Below are 22718 nucleotides of genomic sequence, written 5' to 3' on the forward strand. Positions count from 1 at the left end.
ACATATCCAGGATCTTGTGGTGGTTCACAGTGAAAGAGAATGTGACAATGAATGTATGTATGTTCATGTATAACTGAAAAATTGTGCTCTACACTGGAATTTGACACAACATTGTAAAATGACTATAACTCAGTAAAATAAAAAAGTTTAGAAAAATAAAATACATAAATAAATATAACAGAAAAAAAACTTTTTAAGTCCTGATTTTTCATCAATAGGTATTGAATAACCAGATATCAAATTCAACTTACATTTTCCAGAGTCGTATTTGCTGTGTTTGAACTTGTCTTTGTATGATACTTCTTCCGGGTAAAGTAGACACTGATGAGGGTGATTATCAGCATCAGGGCAAACATAGCAGCCGTGGAAGAAACAGCAATAATGATGGTGTCTCGTCTGGAGCCTCTCTGTTCACACCTTTCTCCCATGTACCACCAGTCTTCCCCCGACGGACACCTGCACATTCAGAATGTGACCCACAGTTATGCGTTGATATTTAAACCTGAAAATCTCCACAGCTGAAGGAGTGGGTCAACACTCAGGTCATGAACAGATGGGATTATTTGTCACTGACTCTGGACTAGAGGGGTTGATTAGTCTAGCACAGGAGGCCAGGCAGGGCCAACAGGAAGGAACAATGGAATTGCTCCAATTCTGGGACTTAAAACTGCAGCTCCAAGCTGGGACAGGAACGGAGCGTCGGTAGTGGAGAAAATTTGGTCCTCAGTGTCCCAGTCCCTCCATGTCCCAGCTATGACCGTGGCCAAGCTCTTCTCAAAGCTTAGGCATCTCCTTCTAGAAGATGGGGACAGTCCCGCTTAACCGCACTAGACCTTTGTGAGGACTTAATAAAACAGGTAACTCATGAGGACTGTTTCAAGCAATTAGAATATGACATGCTACCTGTGCATAAATAATTTCATTGTTCTGTGGCTACCCGAAGTCTCACATGGAGAGCAAAAAATAAATATCCTATGAATGGTTTTGAGATGAAAATCAACTGATTTCATTCAAGTGGAATATCAGTACTGAATCCTACATTGTGGGAATGGCAAAAAGTCGAGCAAGTCTGATCCTTACCTGCACTCAGCATTGCCTTCTCGGACAATGCAGATACCGTCATTCTCACATCGGAAGCTTGCACAAAGATCATCGCTGCTGAAGGTTGGGACTGGCTGGCTTTGTGTAGAATTAAGGTGGGATATGTCTACAGAGGGCGGGAGGAGAGCATGAAGGGAGATCAGTTTGGACGTTAACAAGCATTTGATCTTTAAGTTTCAAAATAGATGCCCAGGATTCAGGCTTGTGAGAAACTCAAGTCATCTTAAAGCATCATTCGGCAACATTCATAGGCAGTGAAATAATAAATAGGCAGGTTGAAATCTCGACACAGTTGGGAGCTGGGTGAGCCCAGGGGGCTACAAAGGAACACATGCTTGCCTGGGCCTGGGCTTGCCTCAGCTTGCAGAAGGGGTCCACACCCACATTCCCAGCCCTAAGAGACCGACAGGGAAACCAAAGCTCAGAAATGCGAGGCACCCGAGGGGTTTGCCCAAGGTCACGGGTCTCTTGCCTGGTGGAGCCGGTTGGTGGATATTTGGTCCCCTAACAACCAGGGTTGCACTCTTGGTGGTGTTTTCTGTTACTTCTGGTCCAAACACAGTCCAAAAGACTTGATGAGTATATGACTTTGTCCCTGATACATTTTTTCCTCCCTTGGCAAAAGTTATTTCTGAATAATTTTTTCCAAGATGTATTGCCTAGATTTACTCTCATTGACACTGACGTCAAAATTTCATGGGTTTTATTCACACCATCTTTCATCACAAAAAAGATTCTGATTTACTGAGATGCAAGTGGGTCTCTAATAGGAAATGAGTTAAAATCCTACCACATAAAAGATGAAAAGCCACCAGCATTCCTGGAAAATGTGTTTTGCGGTTGCCACGGCTAAGAAATTTTAGAAGGCAATAGATTAATGTTATTAATGGCAAGATATATGTGTGTGCACATCTGTGTATATATACATATTTGATAAAGACTATCCATTTCCAGTTTAATTTTATGTGCTTGTGCGATATTTTTACTTCTGGAATCCTAAATTCTAGGGTAAAATGGCGATACTTTTTTCCCTTTTGTTTTGGGTTTTTTTGTTGTTGTTTTGCTTTTGTCTTTTGTCAGGGAGGTGGGGGAGGGAGGTAATTAGGTTTATTTCTTTTTAGAGGAGGTACTAGGGATTGAACCCAGGACCTTGTGCACGCTAGGCATGCGCTCTACCACTTGAGCTATATCCATCCTCCCCCACAAAATGGCTATACTTTAACTTATTTCTAAAGAAGTTTTCTGGGCTAAAGGTTTCCACTATTGCTCTATGTAGTGATAATTAAATTCCTTTTCCTGGAGCTGTCACTGTTTCCATTTAAATTATTTTCATATTGTTAATGATTCATACCCAAAAAAAACAAAACCCACTCATACCCATTTCCTCCCACATTGCTAATATATCTAAAAATAGAATCCAGAAAAACACAGAAAATAATCATGGGTCACCAAAAAAATAGCTTAGATAAAACTATTTTTATTGACATACCTTCCACTGTCAGTAGGATATAAACATCATTTCCTTTTATAAAATCTCTGCTTTTCAGCTGCTCCAGGGTCATAAAGGTGCTGGATCCATAGCCCCCACCTCTTCGAAACTGAGTTCCATTAGAGAAAAAAGCTTTTCCTCCCACTTTGGAAGGCCTGTCCCAAAAATAGTTTCCATTACCTGAAAAGGCAATTTATATTAATGGATTGTATTTAACGTCATCATAGCTTTTGGTGGTAGGAAAGCACAGGCAATGTGAAACACAATTAGGATGGAGCGCAAAATAATTAAATGATGCTATGGACTTGTGATGTATTCCCTGGCCAGTCACAGGAGCTTGTTCACATGTTCTGTCCTAAAGGAAATGAGACTGTGTGGCAGCGAGGACCACATTCTGGAATACGAGTGGAGTGGTACCAGAAGTTTCCTAGGTGGTGACCGACCAGTGTAGAAACTCTTCTGCCCATTAGAATCATTCTTTAGTGGCCTTCTGAGTTACAGAGAGTCTTTGCAACTGAGTTAAATCAATGTGTTACTGAGAGAGTTTTTAATATTAGTGTAGAACAATCTATCTCATTAACTGAATTACTCACCTCATAGAGCAAAGTCCTTCAGGGGTAGAAACAGTGAGAAGCAGTGGTTCTGAGAAAAGGGGCGACCCACCCAACCCTGAGCGCTTCTCAATGTCATTCAGGGAGAAATGTTTTGGAAAAAAGTAAAGAAATTCTGAACATCAAGTCCCTACAGTCCTCTTTGTCAATATATATATATATTTTCCTATCAGATTAGGGCTTTTTTTTTTTTTTTGCCCATGTCACTTAGGTCCATTCTTTTCATATACAGAATTCAGATTTGGCAATAATGTTCACCTTGCCATAATTCTATTTTTTCCTTTATTAGGTGCCCAGAGGGCAAAGGATTATTACAGCTAGAAATGTAATCATTGCTTTCTGTTTTGAGACTGGAAAGACGGGGAGTGACGTCATCATCAGCAAGCCCTCCAGAACTTTTTAATAAGAAGTTATGGCCCATTCTCACACCCTTCCCAGCACTACAGAGCATCTATTCAACATCTTCCTTCTGATCACAATCCACCCCCCATGACAAAAGCTGAACTGTTTCTGACCATTCCAGGGGCAAGACCAGGACATTATGGGTTAGGAAAACTCAACATCTGAGGGTCTCTTCACATCAGACCCTTGCACAAGCTTCCATACTTGATCTGAAGAGATATTTAAAACACATCTGTGGGGTTATTACTACTGCCTCAATTTTACTGCTGAGGACACTGAGGTTCCACGGGATTATCTGCTCAAGTTCACAGAGCTAATGAGACACCAAACTTGGACTTGATCCAGGTGTGTCTCTTTAGAGCCTTGATCAGGCTCTAAAGCCAACCCTCCTTGCAAACCCTGGGAATTCAGGTACCGCATCAATCCCCAGGAGTACAGTCAATATCTTCCCAGTGTGTTGGCATCCCTGCTGGCTTTCCTGACAGTCTCCTGCCTGGGAGACGCTGTCCACAGCTGCTGAAGCCTTTCCCCTAGCTATCTTCTGATCCTAAGATTTGGAGCTCAGAGTTCCCTAGGTAATGACTATGCAGCCTTCCATGCCCAAATCACGCATCCCTCTTAGAGCAATGATTGTGTGTGAGCAATTAAGAAGATTAGTCACGAACCGCTGATCATAAATGGGTCTGTCGTGATACTCAGCTCCCTGGACATACACCGTCGAATGTCAGGGTTTTGATCCAAGATTGTCATCGTGGCTTGTTGCCAAGGACATGGCCACTGTAACTGATCATCGTTGGCTCCAGAGATCAAGTGGAAATATATTCCTACGTTAGTCAAATTCGTTAGTTTCAGGGAAACCTGAAAGGCATAACCTTTAGAAGAATAAAATGGAGGGCTGAAGAGAGAGCTATTGGAACTGTCGAGGAGCTGAGTGAAATTCCTTATATGCCAGGTGTGATGGGGGCACTGTGTTTCCGAAAGATTGATGTCATCAATAGACAGGCCACCCAGTGAGGCCCCAGCACCTCTGACCCCTCCGAACACCACTCGAAATTTGTTGGTCACGTTCAGAGTTACGTGGCGAAGTTGCCAGCTCCCAATGGGTATATCTGCAAAAGAGACATAATTATTTCAAAGAAGGCAAAGGACGATGAATCATGTGCCAATCAACAGGCTCTAACTTCACGGACAAATGACCTTCCTGGGGCTACTGCTTCCTGCAGGTGCGAGGGGTGGATTTCTCACTCCTCCAGCCCAGGCCTATTTACTTCGAGGTACTTCTGTGAGGCGGGGCCGCTCCCTGGAATATCTGGATGTTGTTTCTCAGAGAGGTCACCCTTTCCCAGAGAAGGGTGAGCAAACAAGAACACCTAACTCATGAATACTCCGTGCCCTCCTGACCAGTTACCTCCCATTCAGTTAGTTAAACAGACAAGCAAGCTCAATACTCTACCCTTGTGGCCCAGATTCCTGTAATTCTCAGCCAAAGCCGCCTTTAAACGATTTATACTTTGATGGCAACACTTTCTTCACATGCAAAATTCTCAATCAGCTTTTGGGCAGTATTAAGCAGGAATTCATCAAACCCTAGAAAGTCCACATCCTCCAATTTACTCTTCACGCCACTGGCCAGGGACTCAACATTACAAATATTTATCTGATATTTGGTACCACCTCCTTTCTCCCCAAACCACACTTCCCCCTCCACTATGATCCCCTACCCCTAGCTAGCAGCACGTGGCGTGCCACCTTGTGGTATTTTCTTATACCATGTACTGTGGGAGCCCATGACTGGGTTAATAAATTGTAACAGACCCCAGCCACTTGTGACCTTTAGGAAAAACGAATGTGCTTTGCTAGCCGGCGCCTGTGTGTCCGCACTCCTGTCTCCTTGCTGTAAAAAGCAGAAGCAATACCTTGCTTGTATAGTTGAGGTTCTAGCTTAGGGCTGCTTCCAGTGACAAAACCCACAATGTACCTCAACAAGAAGCAGTCCATTTAAAATTTTTCAAAAGCCCCCCACTCTGGTAGAGAATAGCTCAGGAATCCATGTCAAACTAGTAGTTAACACAAGGCTTAAACATACTGGTGCTCAATGAGAAATGCAATTGCTTTTGAAAATAAGTTAGAAATATCCAAATTACAGAAAATGCTGTTATTGTCCATGGAAGGACTCTAGATTGAACAAGAACCTTTCATGAGAGCTTCAACTTCATCTTATCGGTACTTTCAGTTTAAATTCTGAGCTCCTCAGTAAGTTTCTTAAGTACCTTTTGTGCCACTGTCAATCAGTAATAACACCCACAGATTGCTAATGCAAAAGGTTACACATGGTGGGGAGGGTATAGCTCAGTGGTAGAGTGCAGGCTTAGCATGCACGAGGTCCTAGGTTCAATCCCTGGTACCTCTGTTAAAAAAATTAATTATCTAAAAAATATAGTTAATTATTTTAAAAAGAGAAAAATTAAGTTATTTTAAAGAATAATAAAAAGATTATATGTGTATAATCATATATGTGTATATGTAATAATTTAAAATACAGTCTTATAATCATATATATTATATGCATTAGATACATATAACCCTAGTATATAATGTGTGGTATTTTATAAATGTATATATAAAACAAGATTAAGAGCCTCAGCTTGTAGGTTTTCATGAAGGAAACTATCTATGTTTCTCACTGTTAAACAGGGGGAAATGGCAGGACATATGGCATAAAGTGGATGGGCTTTATAACAGGTTTTAGTCAATTCATTCAAACCAAGAGGACCATATGTGCAGCAGACAGTGATACAGTTGCCACCTCACAGCCCCTCCCTTCCTCGGGGAACCTTCTGAACCAGCTGCTTGAATCAGTGGTCAGCCTGAGCCACCTCCCTGACACATGACTGGAAGGAAGGGCACGCGTCGTCCAGTCGCAGTGGTGCCCTCTCTCCACTCAGCACCTTCTCCAGAGCCTGCATTTGACCCAAGTCACAGCAATGAGAATCCTTCACTGGGGTTTTTTTTTTTTTAAGCCAAATATTAGAAGAGTCCCTTCTCCAGTCGGAAGGCACATTCGGTAAAATGTAAGCTAGGAAGTGAAGCAGCCAGAGCATCAGTTTCATGGACCAAGCCCATCTGAGATAACAGGGAAGGTCCTGCCTGAGGCCACGTCCTTTCTTATCTTTTCTACAATTTAGTTACATTCAGCCAGTAACTCTTCCAATTTTGCCTAAGCTAGTTTCCATTGTATATTTTTTTAAATTGAAGTACAGTCAGTTATAATGTGTCAATTTCTGGTGTGCAGCACAATGTCTCAGTCACACGTATACATACATATATTTGTTTTCATATTCTTTTTCATTAAAGTTAATACAAGACATTGAACATGGTTCCCTGTGCTGTACAGAAGAATTTTTTAAATCTATTTTTATATATACTGGCTAACATTTGTAAATCTCAAATCCCATTGTATTTTTATTACTCTCCAAGAACTGACCTCCTCAGTGCCAGAGACTGATCTAAAGTTTCTTCAGCGAGTGTCACATATTATGTAGCACAGAAGGGACTCTCATTTTAGCTTCCTAAACACAGCATAAAACAAGGAGGATCAAGTTTTAAGTTGAAAAGCGTAAGTCCATAGCCCCTACCCTGTTGTAAGTTGTTGCATTAAGTAAAGCGTTAAGACTGCCTTGCTCTGAGCCCAACAATAAGAATGTTGACATTGCACCTTTTATTTCTTCCACAAGGGTTAGAGTGCCGTTCACACTGGCTGCAGAATACTCCCTGACATAGATGTTCAGCTGGTCACCTTCACTCCCACTGTTATACACATAAAATTGCAAGCACTGAAACCCTCGTTTGGGGTATAGGATCCTGCTTTCCAGCAGTGCTCTGGCCCCCTCATTTACGGAGCTCCTGTTGAAATGCATGAAGAAGCCAGCACCTGTCAGGAAGACAAAAGCAGACCTGAGAAAACAGAGACTGGCTGTAGGAGAGCGTGTCTTTGGACACTGTATTTCCACTTACTCCCCACTGTCTGCAGGGCACTGTGTGCAGGGCATTTAAATGCAGTTCTTGGAGCAGGCAGTTTATGAAAAAAGCAACACTAGATAACCGTTTTCTTACTATAGACGTTAGTTTTCAAGCATGGAAAAAAGTGTCACCTGTCTATCCTCTCCCTCTCTCTCTTTCTCTCTCCCCTCCCTCCTTCCCTCCAGCCTTTCCTCCTTCCTTCAGGACCACTATCCCCTATTCAAATCTACATTTAAAAATATATATTTTATTGAAATATATTTGACATGTACCACTGTGCAAACTTAAGGTACATAACATGTTCATTTGATGCATTTACATAATGACATGATTGTCATCGTAGTAATGATTCGCATTTCTATCACGTTACATAATTATTTCTTTTGTCAGTGGGATTAATTAAGTCTAGTCTCTTAGCAAGTTTGATGATTATAATACAGTATTGTTGTCTATGTTCACTGTGCTGTACATTAGATCTCTAGGGCTTATTTACTGCTTGTTGCAAGTTTGTACTTTTAAACATCTGTCCTGTCCCCTCAACCCCCCAAAAAATGAAAAAGGAAAATCGTACCTCCTTGCTATTAGAGACTTCAGCTCCTGCCCAGACCATCTGAGCTGTTAAGCAAAAGCCCTGAGTTCTGAAGTCCTGTTTTACATATTTGCTGCCACAAATGTGCATATAAATAAACATTTGGCCCTTGTAGCAAAATAGATGACTATTTAATTCAAAACAAAATTCCAGTGGAAAAGGATACTCCTCTGAATAAAATTAAATAAATTGTACTTTCTACCTTCCTTTTTAAGCATTTTTGTGACAAGAGCAACCAGCTGAAATTCTGAAACTGATTAAGTCACAGCCTGGTGCTGTTCACTGGCAAGTCTCTGGGATTCCACAAGCTTCCAGAAAACCACCCCACTGCTCCAGAGACAAGAATCCTTCAGGGAGGGGCAGTCCCCTCCTGCTGTGGGCACCTACTATGGGTGGAGGCTTCACACAGCCCAGTTCTGATTTGTAGGAAAAAAGCAAACTCAGAGAGTAAAAGCAGAGAAATGAACCACATCCTTCTAACACACAGAACTGATTCCTGAGTAGCGCCGGATGGGTTAACCTTAATACTTCTGATAGAAATGAGCACTAACATCCCAGGATTTCACAGGGGAAAAAACAAAATGCCAGAGCCACTGACAGTAAGATCTGGAAGTATGTCGTTCCTGTTACCTTTGCACTGGCCCATGTTGGAATAATCACTCTCTGGGCCCCCAGGAGCCTCGGAGACCCTTCGCCAGTCAGCACTGTCTTCTGAACTTTGAATCATACCACACACGTTTTCCAGTTCAAAATCACACGAGTCCATAAAGCTCAGGGAAGAGGCTGCGAAAGCAAAAATACAATCATCGACGTTCTAGATAAAAGCATGATAATCGAAGTAACAAAAACGGAGCTCATCTAGAGGAACTGGGAATTTCAGGCTGACAATACAGGGGACACCTCGCTGATTCTGGGTGGCGGTGGCTTGAAGACCTCTTGATCCCTGCGGAGCCAAGACACTGAGCAAGATTCTGTAGCTCTGAATAAGCTGCCTGCCCCAGGTCTTTTTTTTTTTTTTAAACAAATTAACTAATTATTGAAACCTAAATTTACACAGTGATTCAGACTAATAAACCACAACCCACATTATCTGATCCCATTTATATTACGACTGTACCCCTCGTTTTGGGTGAATTAGTAATAGCTTCAAAAGTTTGAATGGGCATGGAGCTACAGGACTCAATCTGTTTGCATATCTGAAGGCCAGAACTTGTAAGAAAAACCCCTGTCATAGATTGGAATCAGGTGTGATTCTGCGTTGTTTTTATTTTTTCCTGAATATCAAACTATGATGATGAACCTATAATTTCAGAAAACCCAGCAAGGCTAGGCAAAAATGGCACAGAGCAGAATTTCTTCCCACATAGCAGAGAGAAACAGAAGTCATTTCAAAGAAGTCATTGTCACATACTACAGTTATACAGTCGATTCAACTTCAAGATATCCAAGTCACTGAAGTCCATTCGTTGGCCGATCACATCCATGAAGTCCGGGATTCTCGTTACAATTGTTGGCTCTGATCCATTTTTGAAGGCAGTTTTACTGTAGTGCATTACTGAATTGTAATCGTAGGGAACATTCAGGAAGTCCGATTCTTGGTCATTACGGATGATAAAATTGTGTTTTCTGTCTAAATGATAGAAAAAAATCTCTAATTACTTGAGGTTCACAAAATTTAGTTTATTTAACATCAAAACCTCTTAACTTAGAAATAAAGACTATACTAACCATAGTGCAAACTTGCTACCAATGAGCTATGGTATTTCAAGAGTGTTTCATACATTTTTATCTTAGTTGTAATATTCAAGCTTAGAATTGTGATACCAGCCGTCATGCTAAACTTATCTAAGGTTTCATTACAGCCCGAAGTTGGACTTTAGAATTTGGCTGAAGGTTCTAAGAACTGCTAATGGAGAGAAGCATTCTGAAAGGTGTTGTTGAAATAGTCACTGTCATTGGCAGGCAGTGATGGAAGGTGGGGGCATCCACAGCAAATGGACATGAAGGCAAGAGGACCTTGGCAGATGTGCTGGGATGGGACCAGGGAACCACTGACAGTAAGAGTGAGTTTTTTCGTTGTCATACATACATGAACAGTCATTAGAAAGGATTGACATCATCAGCAATTTTATGGTTACTGGAGTATGTGTAGATGTATGTAAATAAAGACATTCAGAGAAGATTCCTGACCACTGAGCCTCATACTAATGGGCAACTGGTTGCAACTTGAAATCGAATGGTTTTTGTGGACACAATAAGGTGGATTTGATCGTTAAAGGAATCAATGAGTTATCAAATCTAGGCAGAAGTTTCTAACAAAAATAAGATGTTGGGACGTCTAAAGAGTCAGTTTAAAGCTAAATATTTCTCTTGTTCTAGAAATCTTTTAGTCTGCTTCAGAGCTTCACCCCAGCTGACATCACCAGACTGAGTGTGGGCGGGGGTGGGGGCAGGTAAGGAGCATGAGCAGTGCTGTTAAGATTGTGACGTCAGGGGGCCTCCGCACCTAGCAGCCCTCCCATGACAGCAATGCCATGCCTCCTCCCCCAGACCCTGCAGAGGCAGGAGAGATGGGGAAACTAAGTGTCTCTCTGGAAATAGTACACAAAACATGGTTATTAAAACCTTTCTGACTTGGAGCACAAAGTCACAAAGAGTTTGGAGCCCTTCAGCCACTGCAGTGTTTCTCAATATGAGCTCTATGGAATAACAAATCTCAATACTCTACAAAAAGGGGGGGAAAAAAAGACCATGATCAAGTCACATTGGGAAATGTTTCTCTTCTTGCAGATTCACAATTCACGTTAGTCTAGCAAAGGCGTCAAATGGTACAGCAGTGTAAATAATGCTAATTTCTTTTGACCTAGGATTTCCCAAACTGATTTGACCGTGGATTCCTTTCCACACATCTGTGAACAAACTGTGGGACGGAGCTCCACAAATCATTCTCTGGGAAACATTGGTTTGTAAGCTCACCTCCAGCTCCCACTGGGGCTCTGGAACACCCCAGCAACCTTCAGGCACTTCAACTCACACTGAGTTAGAGCCAACAGAAGTAAGGAATCAAAACATCAGCGTTTTCCCACTAGTAAGAGTCGGCGCAGATGGCAGAAGAGGGCACGCGTTTAGAAATTCAGTATTTAAACCTAACAATCGTGTAAGAAAACAAGAGAAGTGTACTTGTCATAATTCTGTCCCAAATTATGCTGATGTAGTCATCCCGATCGGAACGCGACTGTTCGTGCCAGAATCCCAGCGCATGGAGAAACTCATGTTGAACTGTTCCTATTTTGTCACAGTTCTTCCCGATGGAGAGTTTTTGCATCCCAACACGCTGATTTCCCACTGAAGACGAGCAGCTTCCAGGAGAGTTTACAGGAGAAGGGGGAGAAGGGATTATAATGATGCAGGTTGAGGTCTTTGCGCAAAATCCCTAAAGCCTAATTCACTGAGTTAGCACCTAGATCCTTCACTTATGTCTGGACACCATGCATTTCTCTCATAACCCCGGTGAGGTATGAAAACAACCTTCCAGACCAGATCATCTTTGGAGAACTTGGGCTGACACCAAACATTACAGAGGTGTAAGTCATCCTCCAGTCAGCCAGTTCCTGATTTTTTTCTGGAAATTTCAAAAGTTTCCATATGGTCCTTGGTATGCTGATGAACATTAATAAGAGTCTTAGAGATACGGCAACCTCTCAGAATTGCTAAACTTGAGTCAAGTAACTATCATCTCCTTAACCCAAATAGTCAGAGTTCTGACATTAAAATAAATCTAAATACATTCACACGCACACGTGTGCACTCATGTTTTACTTGAAACAAGGAGTCTGTAAACTACAGACAGGCTGAAGTTCACAGAGTCGTGGGATGGATGGCACATGATCCCACCTTCCTTGTCTTACCATTGGCAGTCTGGTTGCATGTGAGAAAACACTCTGTTTTATGGCTAGAGAAACTAGACCCAGCAAACAGCCCTGGAAGCCCTCACTCCCCTCAAGGTCAGGGTCTCAGGCAGTTGCTGGGCTATCACGCCCCAACCGCAACAGGTCTCATCGGGACACAGAAGACGAACTCTTCCATTTACCCACTGCCGTTGTACACTGATACATAGTTGGCTTCTCCAGACCAAGGCTTGAAGTCAATGCATGTTTTCAGGCGATAGCGTTCAAACGCTTTGAGGATAACTCCCTTGGCATTCATTCCTGAAGGAAGAAAGCAAACACAAATACACTCATTAAAATTCTCACCATTGAACTCTTCACCATGGAAACAGGCCATGCCATATATTACTTATTATGAGTCAGTCTCTTCATGAATGTTTAGTGTTTTATTTTTATAAAATGTAGTATTCAGCTCCAATTAAGTATCACGTGCAAGTCGTTCTTTAGATGTCTTATTTCCTCCATATTTATTTCTTCAGAGCCATTAGAGGTGCTTTACCAAACAGCCAAAGGGAGTTTCCCTACCTCAGAGAACAAATATATTGGTTTACAGGCAACCAAAATGAACATCAAAACATCCAAGCTTTCCCATTATTAATAGTCAGCTAGTCAGCTTCACCTAAGAAGCTCACAGTAGAGTTCTCAGTCTGAGGAACTTGAGATGAGAGGGCCCTTGAATGGGCTAAAATTGTATACACAATGTTATGTCTGTATCTATCCCTGCGGAGTTCATTTTCTGGGGAGAGTGTTCATAAGATTTGCAAGTGAGTTCAGTGTCCAATATAGGAATAAGAACCATTACTTTGAAATTGAGTGATGCTAACAGGTTAGATAGACATGGAGCTCAAAAAAGGCAGAGGCATGAGAGCAACAGAGACGTGCAGGAAAAGAAGCTCAGAGAGCGACCTCTAGAGGAAGGGGCTGTATCAGATGCCTGTGGAAAGATGGTCACAAATGCAGTCAGGTACCCGTGAAGTGAAGGATGGTGGGAGACAGTATGGCAGAGTAGTAGGCGCGTGGACTTTGGAGCCAGACACACCTAAGTTGTCCCCTATCCTCACCACTTACTTTTGATGTACAACCTTTGCCAATTTAAGTCACCTTTGGAGCTTTAGTATTATCATCAGATCCATTGCGAGGGGAATCGAGATCAGCTTTGCAGGGATGTTGTGAGAAGCAGAGAAAGTAGAGGTGAAGTCCCCAGGACCGTAGTCCCCCTTATCTGTGGTTTCACTTTGTGCAGATTCAATTACTCACAGTCACTGAGGTCCGAAAGTATTAAATGGAAAACTCCAGAAATAAACAATTCATAATTATTTAGTTGCACACTGTTCTCAGCAGCCTGATGAAATCTCATGCTATCCTGATTGATCCCACCAGGGACACCCAACCGTGAACATCTGTCATCTGCTCCTCATACCCAACCATCAACATTGTCACGGCTCCATGACCGGGTGTCACCCGAAGCAGATGGTCCCCCTCCTGACACTTCGTCAGGTCAGTGTAGTCCTAACGCTTTACATCCCAGTGCCTACGTCATTCACCTCATTTGAGTTCATGATGTGGGCATTTTATCGTCTCATATCATCACAGGAAAAGGGGTGAGTATAGTACAGTAAGATATTCTGAGAGAGAGGCCACCTTCACATAACTTTAGTTACAGTTTATTGTTATAATTTTTCTATTTTATTAATTACCGTTGTTAATCTCTCACTGTGCCTTTATCCCTTTCCTCCTCTCCCCATCCCTCACCTCAAATCCGGCACCCAGGCAAAGAATTGTAATTCATTCACAGGAAGCTATTCATGGACACTTCTAGTGTTATGCCTCTCAGGTAGGTTGCATCTAACAGCCAAATGACACCCAAGGCTTAAGCTAAAAGTCTAAAGTCCTGCTGGTGGAATTTCACATGTTGGCTCACCAGAATCTGAGTAACAGTGATCTCTGATCTTTCATGGAACACAGTATGAAAATAAAGCTGATCTATGGATCACCTGTTAAATGCAAGGCACTGAGTGAGAAGTTCATCCGTACCCATGGCTTCAACCATCTCCTCTATCTTGAATAACTCCCTGTTAGATTTCATCGTGAATGGCCACACCAGACGCCAAGCTGTTATATATTCCCGCCACAGTGAGCTTGCTGCTTTTCAAATTCTGCGTGGCACATACTTCTCTAACCCACCGTCTTCCAGACACATCCCCTGTTCCTGTTAAAGGCACTACCGTCCACCCATTTGTCTAAGACAGAACCTTGGGCGCTAGCAGCTCTTTCCCCAGACCCACCTTCTTCCTGACCTCTTGCAGTCAATCACCAAATCTAATCACCTCCTGAGTCTCTTTTAGCATTATCCACTCTGTCTATCCTCACTGAGAGAGCCTTGGTTCAGAAACTTTTCAGTCCTTCCCTGAATTTCTTCGAGAGTCTAACTGATCTCCCTGCTTTCTTGTTGCCCCACTGACAACACATCTTCTGTACTGCAGCCAGAGGGGTAGCAATGCCATTTCTGCATTAAAACTTTTGGTGGCTCCACATTACCACCCGTATACACACCAAGTTCTTTAACATGGGAAACACTCAAGTCTTTCCCAGTCTGGATTCTGCCTGCTTGTTCAACTTCATTATCTCCTCACTCTCAACCTAAGTCCAGCCAGAGGGTTTCTCCCTTCCCCGAGCCTTTGCACATAGCGATCCATCTGCCTAGAGCACCCTTCCCCTGCTGTCCGAGGCTGCACTAGCCCACGTGGTACCTTCTGTGAGTCAGAAAGAGCCACCTCATCTGGCAGACACTGCAAGTGCTGGCTTGGCAGGTGGATAAATAGAATTTCATGCAAAGAAATGAATGTCTCCTGATGAACAGAATGCAAACTTCATTTCAGTCCCACTTGTCCCCCTCCCAGGCACCTATGTGTGGTATACAATTTACACAGCCTCATGGCAGCCCTACCATATAGTATCCCCTGCTCCCTAATGCATGTGACTTTATATCTAGGCTGAGTTAAATGTCCTCCACCACGCTCCCATAGCTCTTCAAACATATCATGAATCATATCGTTTATATAATTCTATTATAATTAGATTTTTAAATTAAATTTTTAATTTTATTTTGGGTGGCTGGGGGAGGTAATTTGGTTTATTTTTTTTTTACTTATTATTTATAACAGAGGTACTGGGGATTGAACTGACATTGGTCAGTGATATCGTTTCTGTCAATCCACAGGTAAAACGAGGGCTATATTTAGAGTTTTCTGTTACAAAAAATTCCTAATATAGAAAAGCTGTCCTTTCTTTTGGATGAGATTTTTCTGACTTTTTAGAGTTAAAAAGATCATTTATTCTATGAAAAGAAGATGATAAAAGATAATGTATTCTTGTTTAAGTTCCTGACTTGGTAAAGTAAAATGCTAGTAAAACAACGCCAGTTTCTAAAGTTTTGTTTGGTTGTTCTTTGTTTTTACCTCATGTGTAAAATCTGAAAATATGTGAAATTACTGCTTTAAAATAAAGACCAGCTCCCTAGTCTTTATGTCCCACGCATCCAATACAGAGTAGGCTCTCTCCCATAAATGTTGGTTGAATTAATCCTTTTATTGGTCAAAACTCAGCAAATATTTCAGACGAAATAATTTAGATTCTTTTCATTGTTCATTTTGCTTTTTTTTTTTTTTTAAGGAAGTGTATATAGCCACACAAAGCAACACACAAATAAAACCCTTAGAGACCGTATGAGTCTACCCTTGGAAAGACTGTCATCACATTCTGCCAGGACATACATGAGTTGTGGATATTCCAAAGTGCATACGAACCCAAGCTGTCATCCAGGACATATGGAATAGTATGAGGCCACCTGTAGTTTTCTCCGATGATGGAATTTCTTTCTTGCACCTGTCAAAAACATATGAGAAAGGGTTACCTGAATGAATCAGGCAAAAATTTATGAAACAATCAATAGTTATTCTAGAAATCAAGAAAGTAAAGCTCTCCTAGCCAGCATGTGTGCATCCATGTACACATTGTGTACCCCTACTTTTATATTATAACAAAGGTTTTGTGAGGAAATCACCAATTTCTATCATTAATTTTGTTGCTAACGTTGAAGAAGGAATCATGCAGAATCATGTACAGAATGACTGTTGGAAAACTGAACCATAGACATGGTAGAAAATATACAAGAAGAAAGTGATACCAAACCTCAGTGACATTGGTCTCATAACATCCGAAAAAAATCACACATGAGCTAGGCCAAAGGTTTCAAAAATTTTTTAAGTATTTGAAATTTGTATAATAGAAAACTAATAATATTTCATTAATGCATTCATCCAGCCAATGCAATGAACATTGTTCAGGAGAACAGAGAGCGACTGCTAACAAAAGGACCAAGGCCTGTACGTTCCTGGAGCTCATGTCTAGTGGAAGAGACAAACAGCATGCAAGAAGCAAATACGATTAAACAGAATACATGTAATAATAGTACAGGAAATTTAAAAAGGGAGATGTGGACAAGAATAAAGGGACGGGGGAGTGCATTAGATCAAGGGGTCAGGACAGGACTCTGAAAGATGACATTTAAAGTGAAATGGTATATTCAATATCTTGTAGTAACTTATGGTGAAAAAGACTATGAAAACAAATATACGTATGTTCATGTATGACTATAAAGCATTGTGCTGTGCACCAGAAATTGACACAACATTGTAAACTGAGTATACTTCAGTAAAAATATATAGAGAGAGAAATTTAAAATTTGAGAATTGAAAAAAAAATAGTCTTTCTAATGGAAATTAAAATGCAAAATAAAAACCTTTCATACAAAAATAAATACATAAATAAAGCGAAATGGGAGTGATAAGAAAGAGTCAGGACTGAAAGGGGCCCTGGAAGGGTCATTCCAGACAGAAAAAAACAGTAGTTGTTCACCTCTGAGGTGGGACTATGCTTGGTCTGTTTTGAGCATGTTTTGAGGCCAGTGGCCTTGTGAGTTGGGAGAGAACAGAGATGACATAAAAGGAAAGAGGACATGGGAGGAGAGGTAGGCAGGAGTTAAATGGTGCAAGGTCTTGAAGGCTAAGGGTAAATCTGGATATTATTCCAAATGCAATAGGAAGCTGTTGAAGAGCTTCAAGCCAAGAAGTGAAACGGTGGCATTGCCTCAGTTGAGGACATGTTATACTTGATGTATCTCGTAAACATTCCAAGGAAACTAACAGACTGGCATCGGGCTAGACCAGCCGGGAGCTCAGAGTTCCACTTTGGAGTCATCAGTATAGAGATGATATTTAAAGTCCTGGCACAAGGTAGGATCAGAAGGAGATGTTCATAACAGCACTAGTTACAGTAGCCAGTACATGCGAGAACCTAGATGTCCATTGATAGGTGACTGGATAAAGAAGTTGTTTTATATATATATATTTATATTCACAATGGAATACTACTCGGCCATAAAAAAAGAATGAAATAATGCTATTTGCAGCAATGTGGATGGACCTAAATATGATCATACTAAGTGAAGTAAGTCAGACAGAGAAAAACAAATATTATATGATATCAGTTATATGTGGAATGTAAAAAATTATACAAAAGAACTTATTTACAAAACAGAAACAGACTCACCAACATGGAAAATGAACTTATGGTTACCAAAGGGGAAAGGGGGTCGGGGGAAGGGTAAATTAGGAGTTTGGGATTGGCTGATACAAACTACTAGATATAAAATAGATAAACAACAAGGTCCTTTTGTGTAACACAGGAAACTACATTCAACATCTTATAACTACTTATAATAAAAAAGAATATGAAAAAGAATATATATATATATATGTATAACTGAATCATTATGCTGTATACCAGAAATGAACACAACACTGTAAATCAACCATATTTCAGTAAAAAAATAAATAAATAAAAATTTTTTAAAAGAAGGAGAGAAGAACAGACTTAGGACTAAGTCTCAGACAGTGCAGTTTTGTTTCTTGAGTTGAAGTTCACAGTGGGGGTTTAGAGGTGTTTAAGCTCATTTAAGCTATATGAAACGTACCGGTGTTCACCTGCGTGCCACGATGGCTAGGTAAGAACCGGTACTCTTTATGAATAGTTTGGGACAATCTTTACTTGGCAACACTATTTTCAGCTGTCAGGATAGAAGTCACAAAATCTATCTCTTATGGTGAAAACCCGGATTCGCTGAATTTGCAAATTCAGTTTAATTTTGCTTCAAGTAGATTTAATCAGTGAGGTTCTATCTAAAAATGAGAATATCATATTGTTCCAATAATGGAAATCAATCAGATCAGTAAGACCAAAGCCTACAAGGTGAGTGACAATGGCTTTAACCACACAGACATCTGAGTAATGGCTGGAAGACATTATTATATGAGTCCCTTAGTGTATAATGTACTCATTGAATAAATGTGTCAACCAGGATTCTACACCCTTAGAGACAGTTGAGCTTAAGAAAGCCCATGCTGTCTGATCGTTTTCAGATACTCTGTATTTTCACTTGCAATCGTTAATAAAAAGTTCTTCCTTGCATTATTTCTCACCTCATCAAGGCTGATGTCTCCCTCAAAAAGATCCAGTCCCAGCTCTGAGAGGGAAGGTAAGAATTTATATTAGCAAATTGGATTCAATCTTCCCACTTAAAAAAGAATGTAAAAAAAAATCCACAAACCTTCATTGATATCAAATATATCCCGGTCCATTCCACCATCTATATCTTTAATAAAAATAACAAAAAAAAACACATTGAACATTGTGTTTATGCAAGAAGGAAATCTTTATCAATTACTGATTAGAAGTAAGCAAAGTTCTTTTGCCTCAGAAAGTGATTACCAGGTTGATTCAATATACACTGATTGATTGATCGATCAACCAATCGATCGATTGATTGATTGAGCACCTCCCATAAGCCAGGCGTGGGTCTCTGGGACTTTTGCATACATTCTCTTGTTTTATCCATGTCCCTTGAATGCCAAATGACTTCAGGGATAAGAAACTGATCACCCCATATAATATTAAGAGTAATTTGAAAGACTAGATTAAATAAGAAGAAAATTTTTAAATCTGGTTAAACCAGCCCGATCTACCCATATATGTATATCCCTTGCTAATAGCGTACCTTGGAAATCTCAAGGAAAATTCCTCATCTATATTTGAGTTACTCTTTTAAATTGCAAAGGGGTGGATAATATGGCCAAGTCTCTAAGTGAACAACTGAATAGGACAGACATCAGGTCCATCTGATTTGGCACAAAATAGCAAAAATAATAATAATAATAGTAGGCATTTATGGGATGCCAACGTGTCAGTCACTGTTTGGACTTTCTTACACTGCCATCTATTGTTTTTTTGCTGAGTATGTGGAATCCTAGGGCAGAAACAATAAAACACTCCTCAAGAAATCGAAGGAAGCCAGTGTTTGATCAAAGTTCAATGCAATTATGCAATTATGCGTTGTGCTTAGCATTAAATGTATCCTAAGTTCTTCTGTTCTGTTGTTCTACTCTTCATGTAACTTTCTTTCACTATGACATAGGGCAAAACTCAAAGTAGACTCACCAAAGTTTTCCGGAGTTGGCTGGGAAACAAACACATGAAAAAAAAATTATTAAGATGCCCATGACATAAATGTTCTTATTGGTTCCAATTTATATCTAACCATTTGAGGGGGCTTCTTTTTTTCATTAATATTATGGGTTACGTCCTGGCATATATTCAAGAGAGCTAAATTGGAGTCTAAGATAACTTTTTGATCCAAGGGTCTTCTCACTTCATATTAAAAAAATGAAACCCTGTTGTATGAATTCGAAGAAACAAAAAACCAAATTCACAGATTTGAAAAGAAGGCAGAACCTAAGACTCATATGTTCAAATAAGTCATCCCTTTAAACTTGATTTTCTAACGGATTCATGGTTTTGTGTTTGAAAAACCTAATTTATTCTCAACCTTGAAATAATATTGTAATTTATAATTTATTATTGTAATGTATAATAATATTTATAATCATTTTAAATATTATTGAAGACCTCATGAACCATGGTTTACTTTCATATTTCCCTCAAGGCTCTGCCTTCAAAGACAACAGCAAATGTTTAAAAAAAAATCAATGGCAATTAAAAAAAAACTTCTGAAAATAGATTCTCTATAGGTGACCAAATGAAACTCAGACCACATGCACAATGGAAAACATTAAGTAAACCTGAGATTTCTTAGTAAAGTCTAGTTTCAAAAGCCCACGGGACTGACAGTTGGTCTGGGTTATATTCCTGTTTCCACCAGCAGACAGCAAGTCGGTCTCCTTCCTGATAATCTGAGTGTCTGTGCCATATGGTCAGTGCCTGCTTTGCCTGAGTGTTGTGAGGGTTACGTGACGTAACCTGAAAGAACTTGGTTAACTATTAAAAAAAATGTCATACAAATGTAAGATACAGTCCTACTAAAATATAGCTTACGTCTCTAAATGCTGGAGTCAGCTGGAGTGTTTGGCAAGCAGTGGGAACAAACTGGTTGGATGGCTACCATCCTGTTTGATGTTAATCAGTGCCATGATTGTCTCACACTCCAGCCACACACAGCCACACACTCACAGAGGAATGCCGAGGCTCCTCCTGAAGAAAGTTGTCGCGTATTTGTTCACAATTACAGTTTCAATACGTCTTAAATGGTATTCCCCTTCTCACTGCTCTAGCTCTGTTCACACATGACCAGCTCACCATGATAATTGTTATTTTAAAAATTCACAACTAAAGGTTCCCCCCAAGTATTTGAAACTTCATTTAAAACCTCGGGTTGGTGTGTGATCCAAGCTGCCTGTCCCTGTAGAAAGGTTGATCTAACCTGATGAGGAAGCAGAAGGGAAAGCCCCCGCTACAAAACTTGGTGTTTGCTGTGCCCGACATTCACCCCTCACTCCCCTACACCTCATGCTACGGTAACAGCAGTATGCATCACATTTCGCAGTAAAAATGGAATGATTTTTCAATTTCACGTTTTCCATCTTATCCAGAGAAAACTTGGGGGGAGAGTACAGCTCAGGGGCAGAGTGCGTGCTTAGCATGCACGAGGTCCTGGGTTCAATCCCCAGTACCTCCATTAAAAGTAATAATAACTAATTCTAATTACCCCCCCCAAAAAAAACAGAAAAAAAAAGAAACGGAAAAAACAAATTAAAAAAAAAAAAAAAAGAAAACTTGCTACACAACAATGAAACTGAAGGAAAAACATGACCTCATGTCACTGTCCCTGACTTTTCCTCTGGTGGGACTTCTCACGCCCCGTGCCCTGCCTGTCCCTGTCTGCCCCTACTCGCCAAAAAGAAACGCTTCTGTCATTAACATTATTCCTTAAAAAACAAAAATCATACATTATTTTCCATACATTGTTTCCTTACCAAGCCAGAAACCAGGAGGAGAACACCAAAGAACAGAAATGAAGACAGACCCCAAGAATCCATGCTGTCCCTTCCAGCTGAAAGTTGCAAACTAGGAAATTCAGAGGCGCATTTACTTCTTAAAAGGCAAACATCATAACGTATAGCCTTTGATCTCAGCCATCCACCTGGCACATCAGCTCCCTGCAGCAGTAAAACCTCCAATCAAAAAGTTAAAGTCCAGGATCCCCAACACATTCTGCAGAGTTCATTGGCTGGTTTTCGTGTGGATCTTTTTTTTTTTTTCTTTCCTGTGTCAACATTAAATTGCCAAGTGCCTGGTTGAGACTTGTTCATGAAATAAGTTCTCTAATGTATAATACTGGTCCCCAACATTATTAAATGACACTTAATAATAAATAATAAATAATGTAAATATTTGGGAAGCTCCTTCTGCTCATCTAGCCCTGAGCTGCTTTAATATATCCACTTATGTCCCTGGCTGTTTATTGTTCATTCATTTAATAAAAATGTATTGAGTTACAAAATCCAATAATGTCCTAGAAATCTGGCCTACTTGATAGTCACATACAAAGTAGCAAAGCTGCAACGTATGTCACTCCTGAAAACTCCCGCCAAGCAAAGTCGAGTGAGAGTTAAAGGCGAGGCATAGTCACTGATTTTTCCGAAACATTCGTCTATCTGTTCCCAATCCATCTCTCAATTTTTTCTCACTTTATCTTTCTTTCCTCAGGATAATTTCTCTTTAGAAACAGCCTATTCTCTCACTTCCTAGGGTTTCACCCTCAACTTAAGTGTGATTGATCCAGGATTGTGTTTTTGAAAGACTCATTTTTGCCCCCAGTATTTCCTTCCCCACCCTGGACGGGTCTTGGTCCCATTCCATGCTAATGGGAAGATTGAAAAGACACGTCGCACAGACCGAGGACTTGGGAGGATGCTTCGTGAAGATAAGCAAGTCAATCCTGCCCTCTGAGGACAGAATGAGAGTTAAAAGGGAAAGTTAAAAATGGCAGGGGTGATGGATTTCTCACCTGCTCCCTGGGACCCCACAGATAGTTTATAGGATCCAAAAGCAAACACACCTATTTCCTGGCAAGAGATCCAGGGAAACAACCACACTCTACAAAGGAAAGCATGTCTTCGGAGGAGGAGAAAAGCTCCTATGAGGCC

The 22718-nt window shown here is 40.6% G+C and overlaps 1 protein-coding gene across 1 annotated transcript; it reads right to left on the minus strand.

The window, feature by feature from the left end:
* Positions 1-242: 242 nt before the first annotated feature.
* MEP1B (meprin A subunit beta) lies at positions 243-21608 on the minus strand. The gene is made up of 14 exons (XM_010977656.3): positions 21546-21608; positions 19714-19732; positions 18827-18871; positions 18699-18742; positions 15966-16044; positions 12303-12420; positions 11393-11571; positions 9624-9842; positions 8843-8995; positions 7319-7534; positions 4269-4712; positions 2591-2770; positions 1081-1207; positions 243-456 (listed from the first exon to the last, which is right to left on the minus strand). Exons 1-14 carry the CDS (start codon positions 21606-21608, stop codon positions 243-245), a joined length of 2100 nt encoding a protein of 699 aa, XP_010975958.3.
* Positions 21609-22718: the final 1110 nt, after the last annotated feature.

This window comes from Camelus dromedarius, chromosome 32, assembly GCF_036321535.1.
Source record: "Camelus dromedarius isolate mCamDro1 chromosome 32, mCamDro1.pat, whole genome shotgun sequence".
In the NCBI taxonomy this organism is placed as follows: domain Eukaryota; kingdom Metazoa; phylum Chordata; class Mammalia; order Artiodactyla; family Camelidae; genus Camelus; species Camelus dromedarius.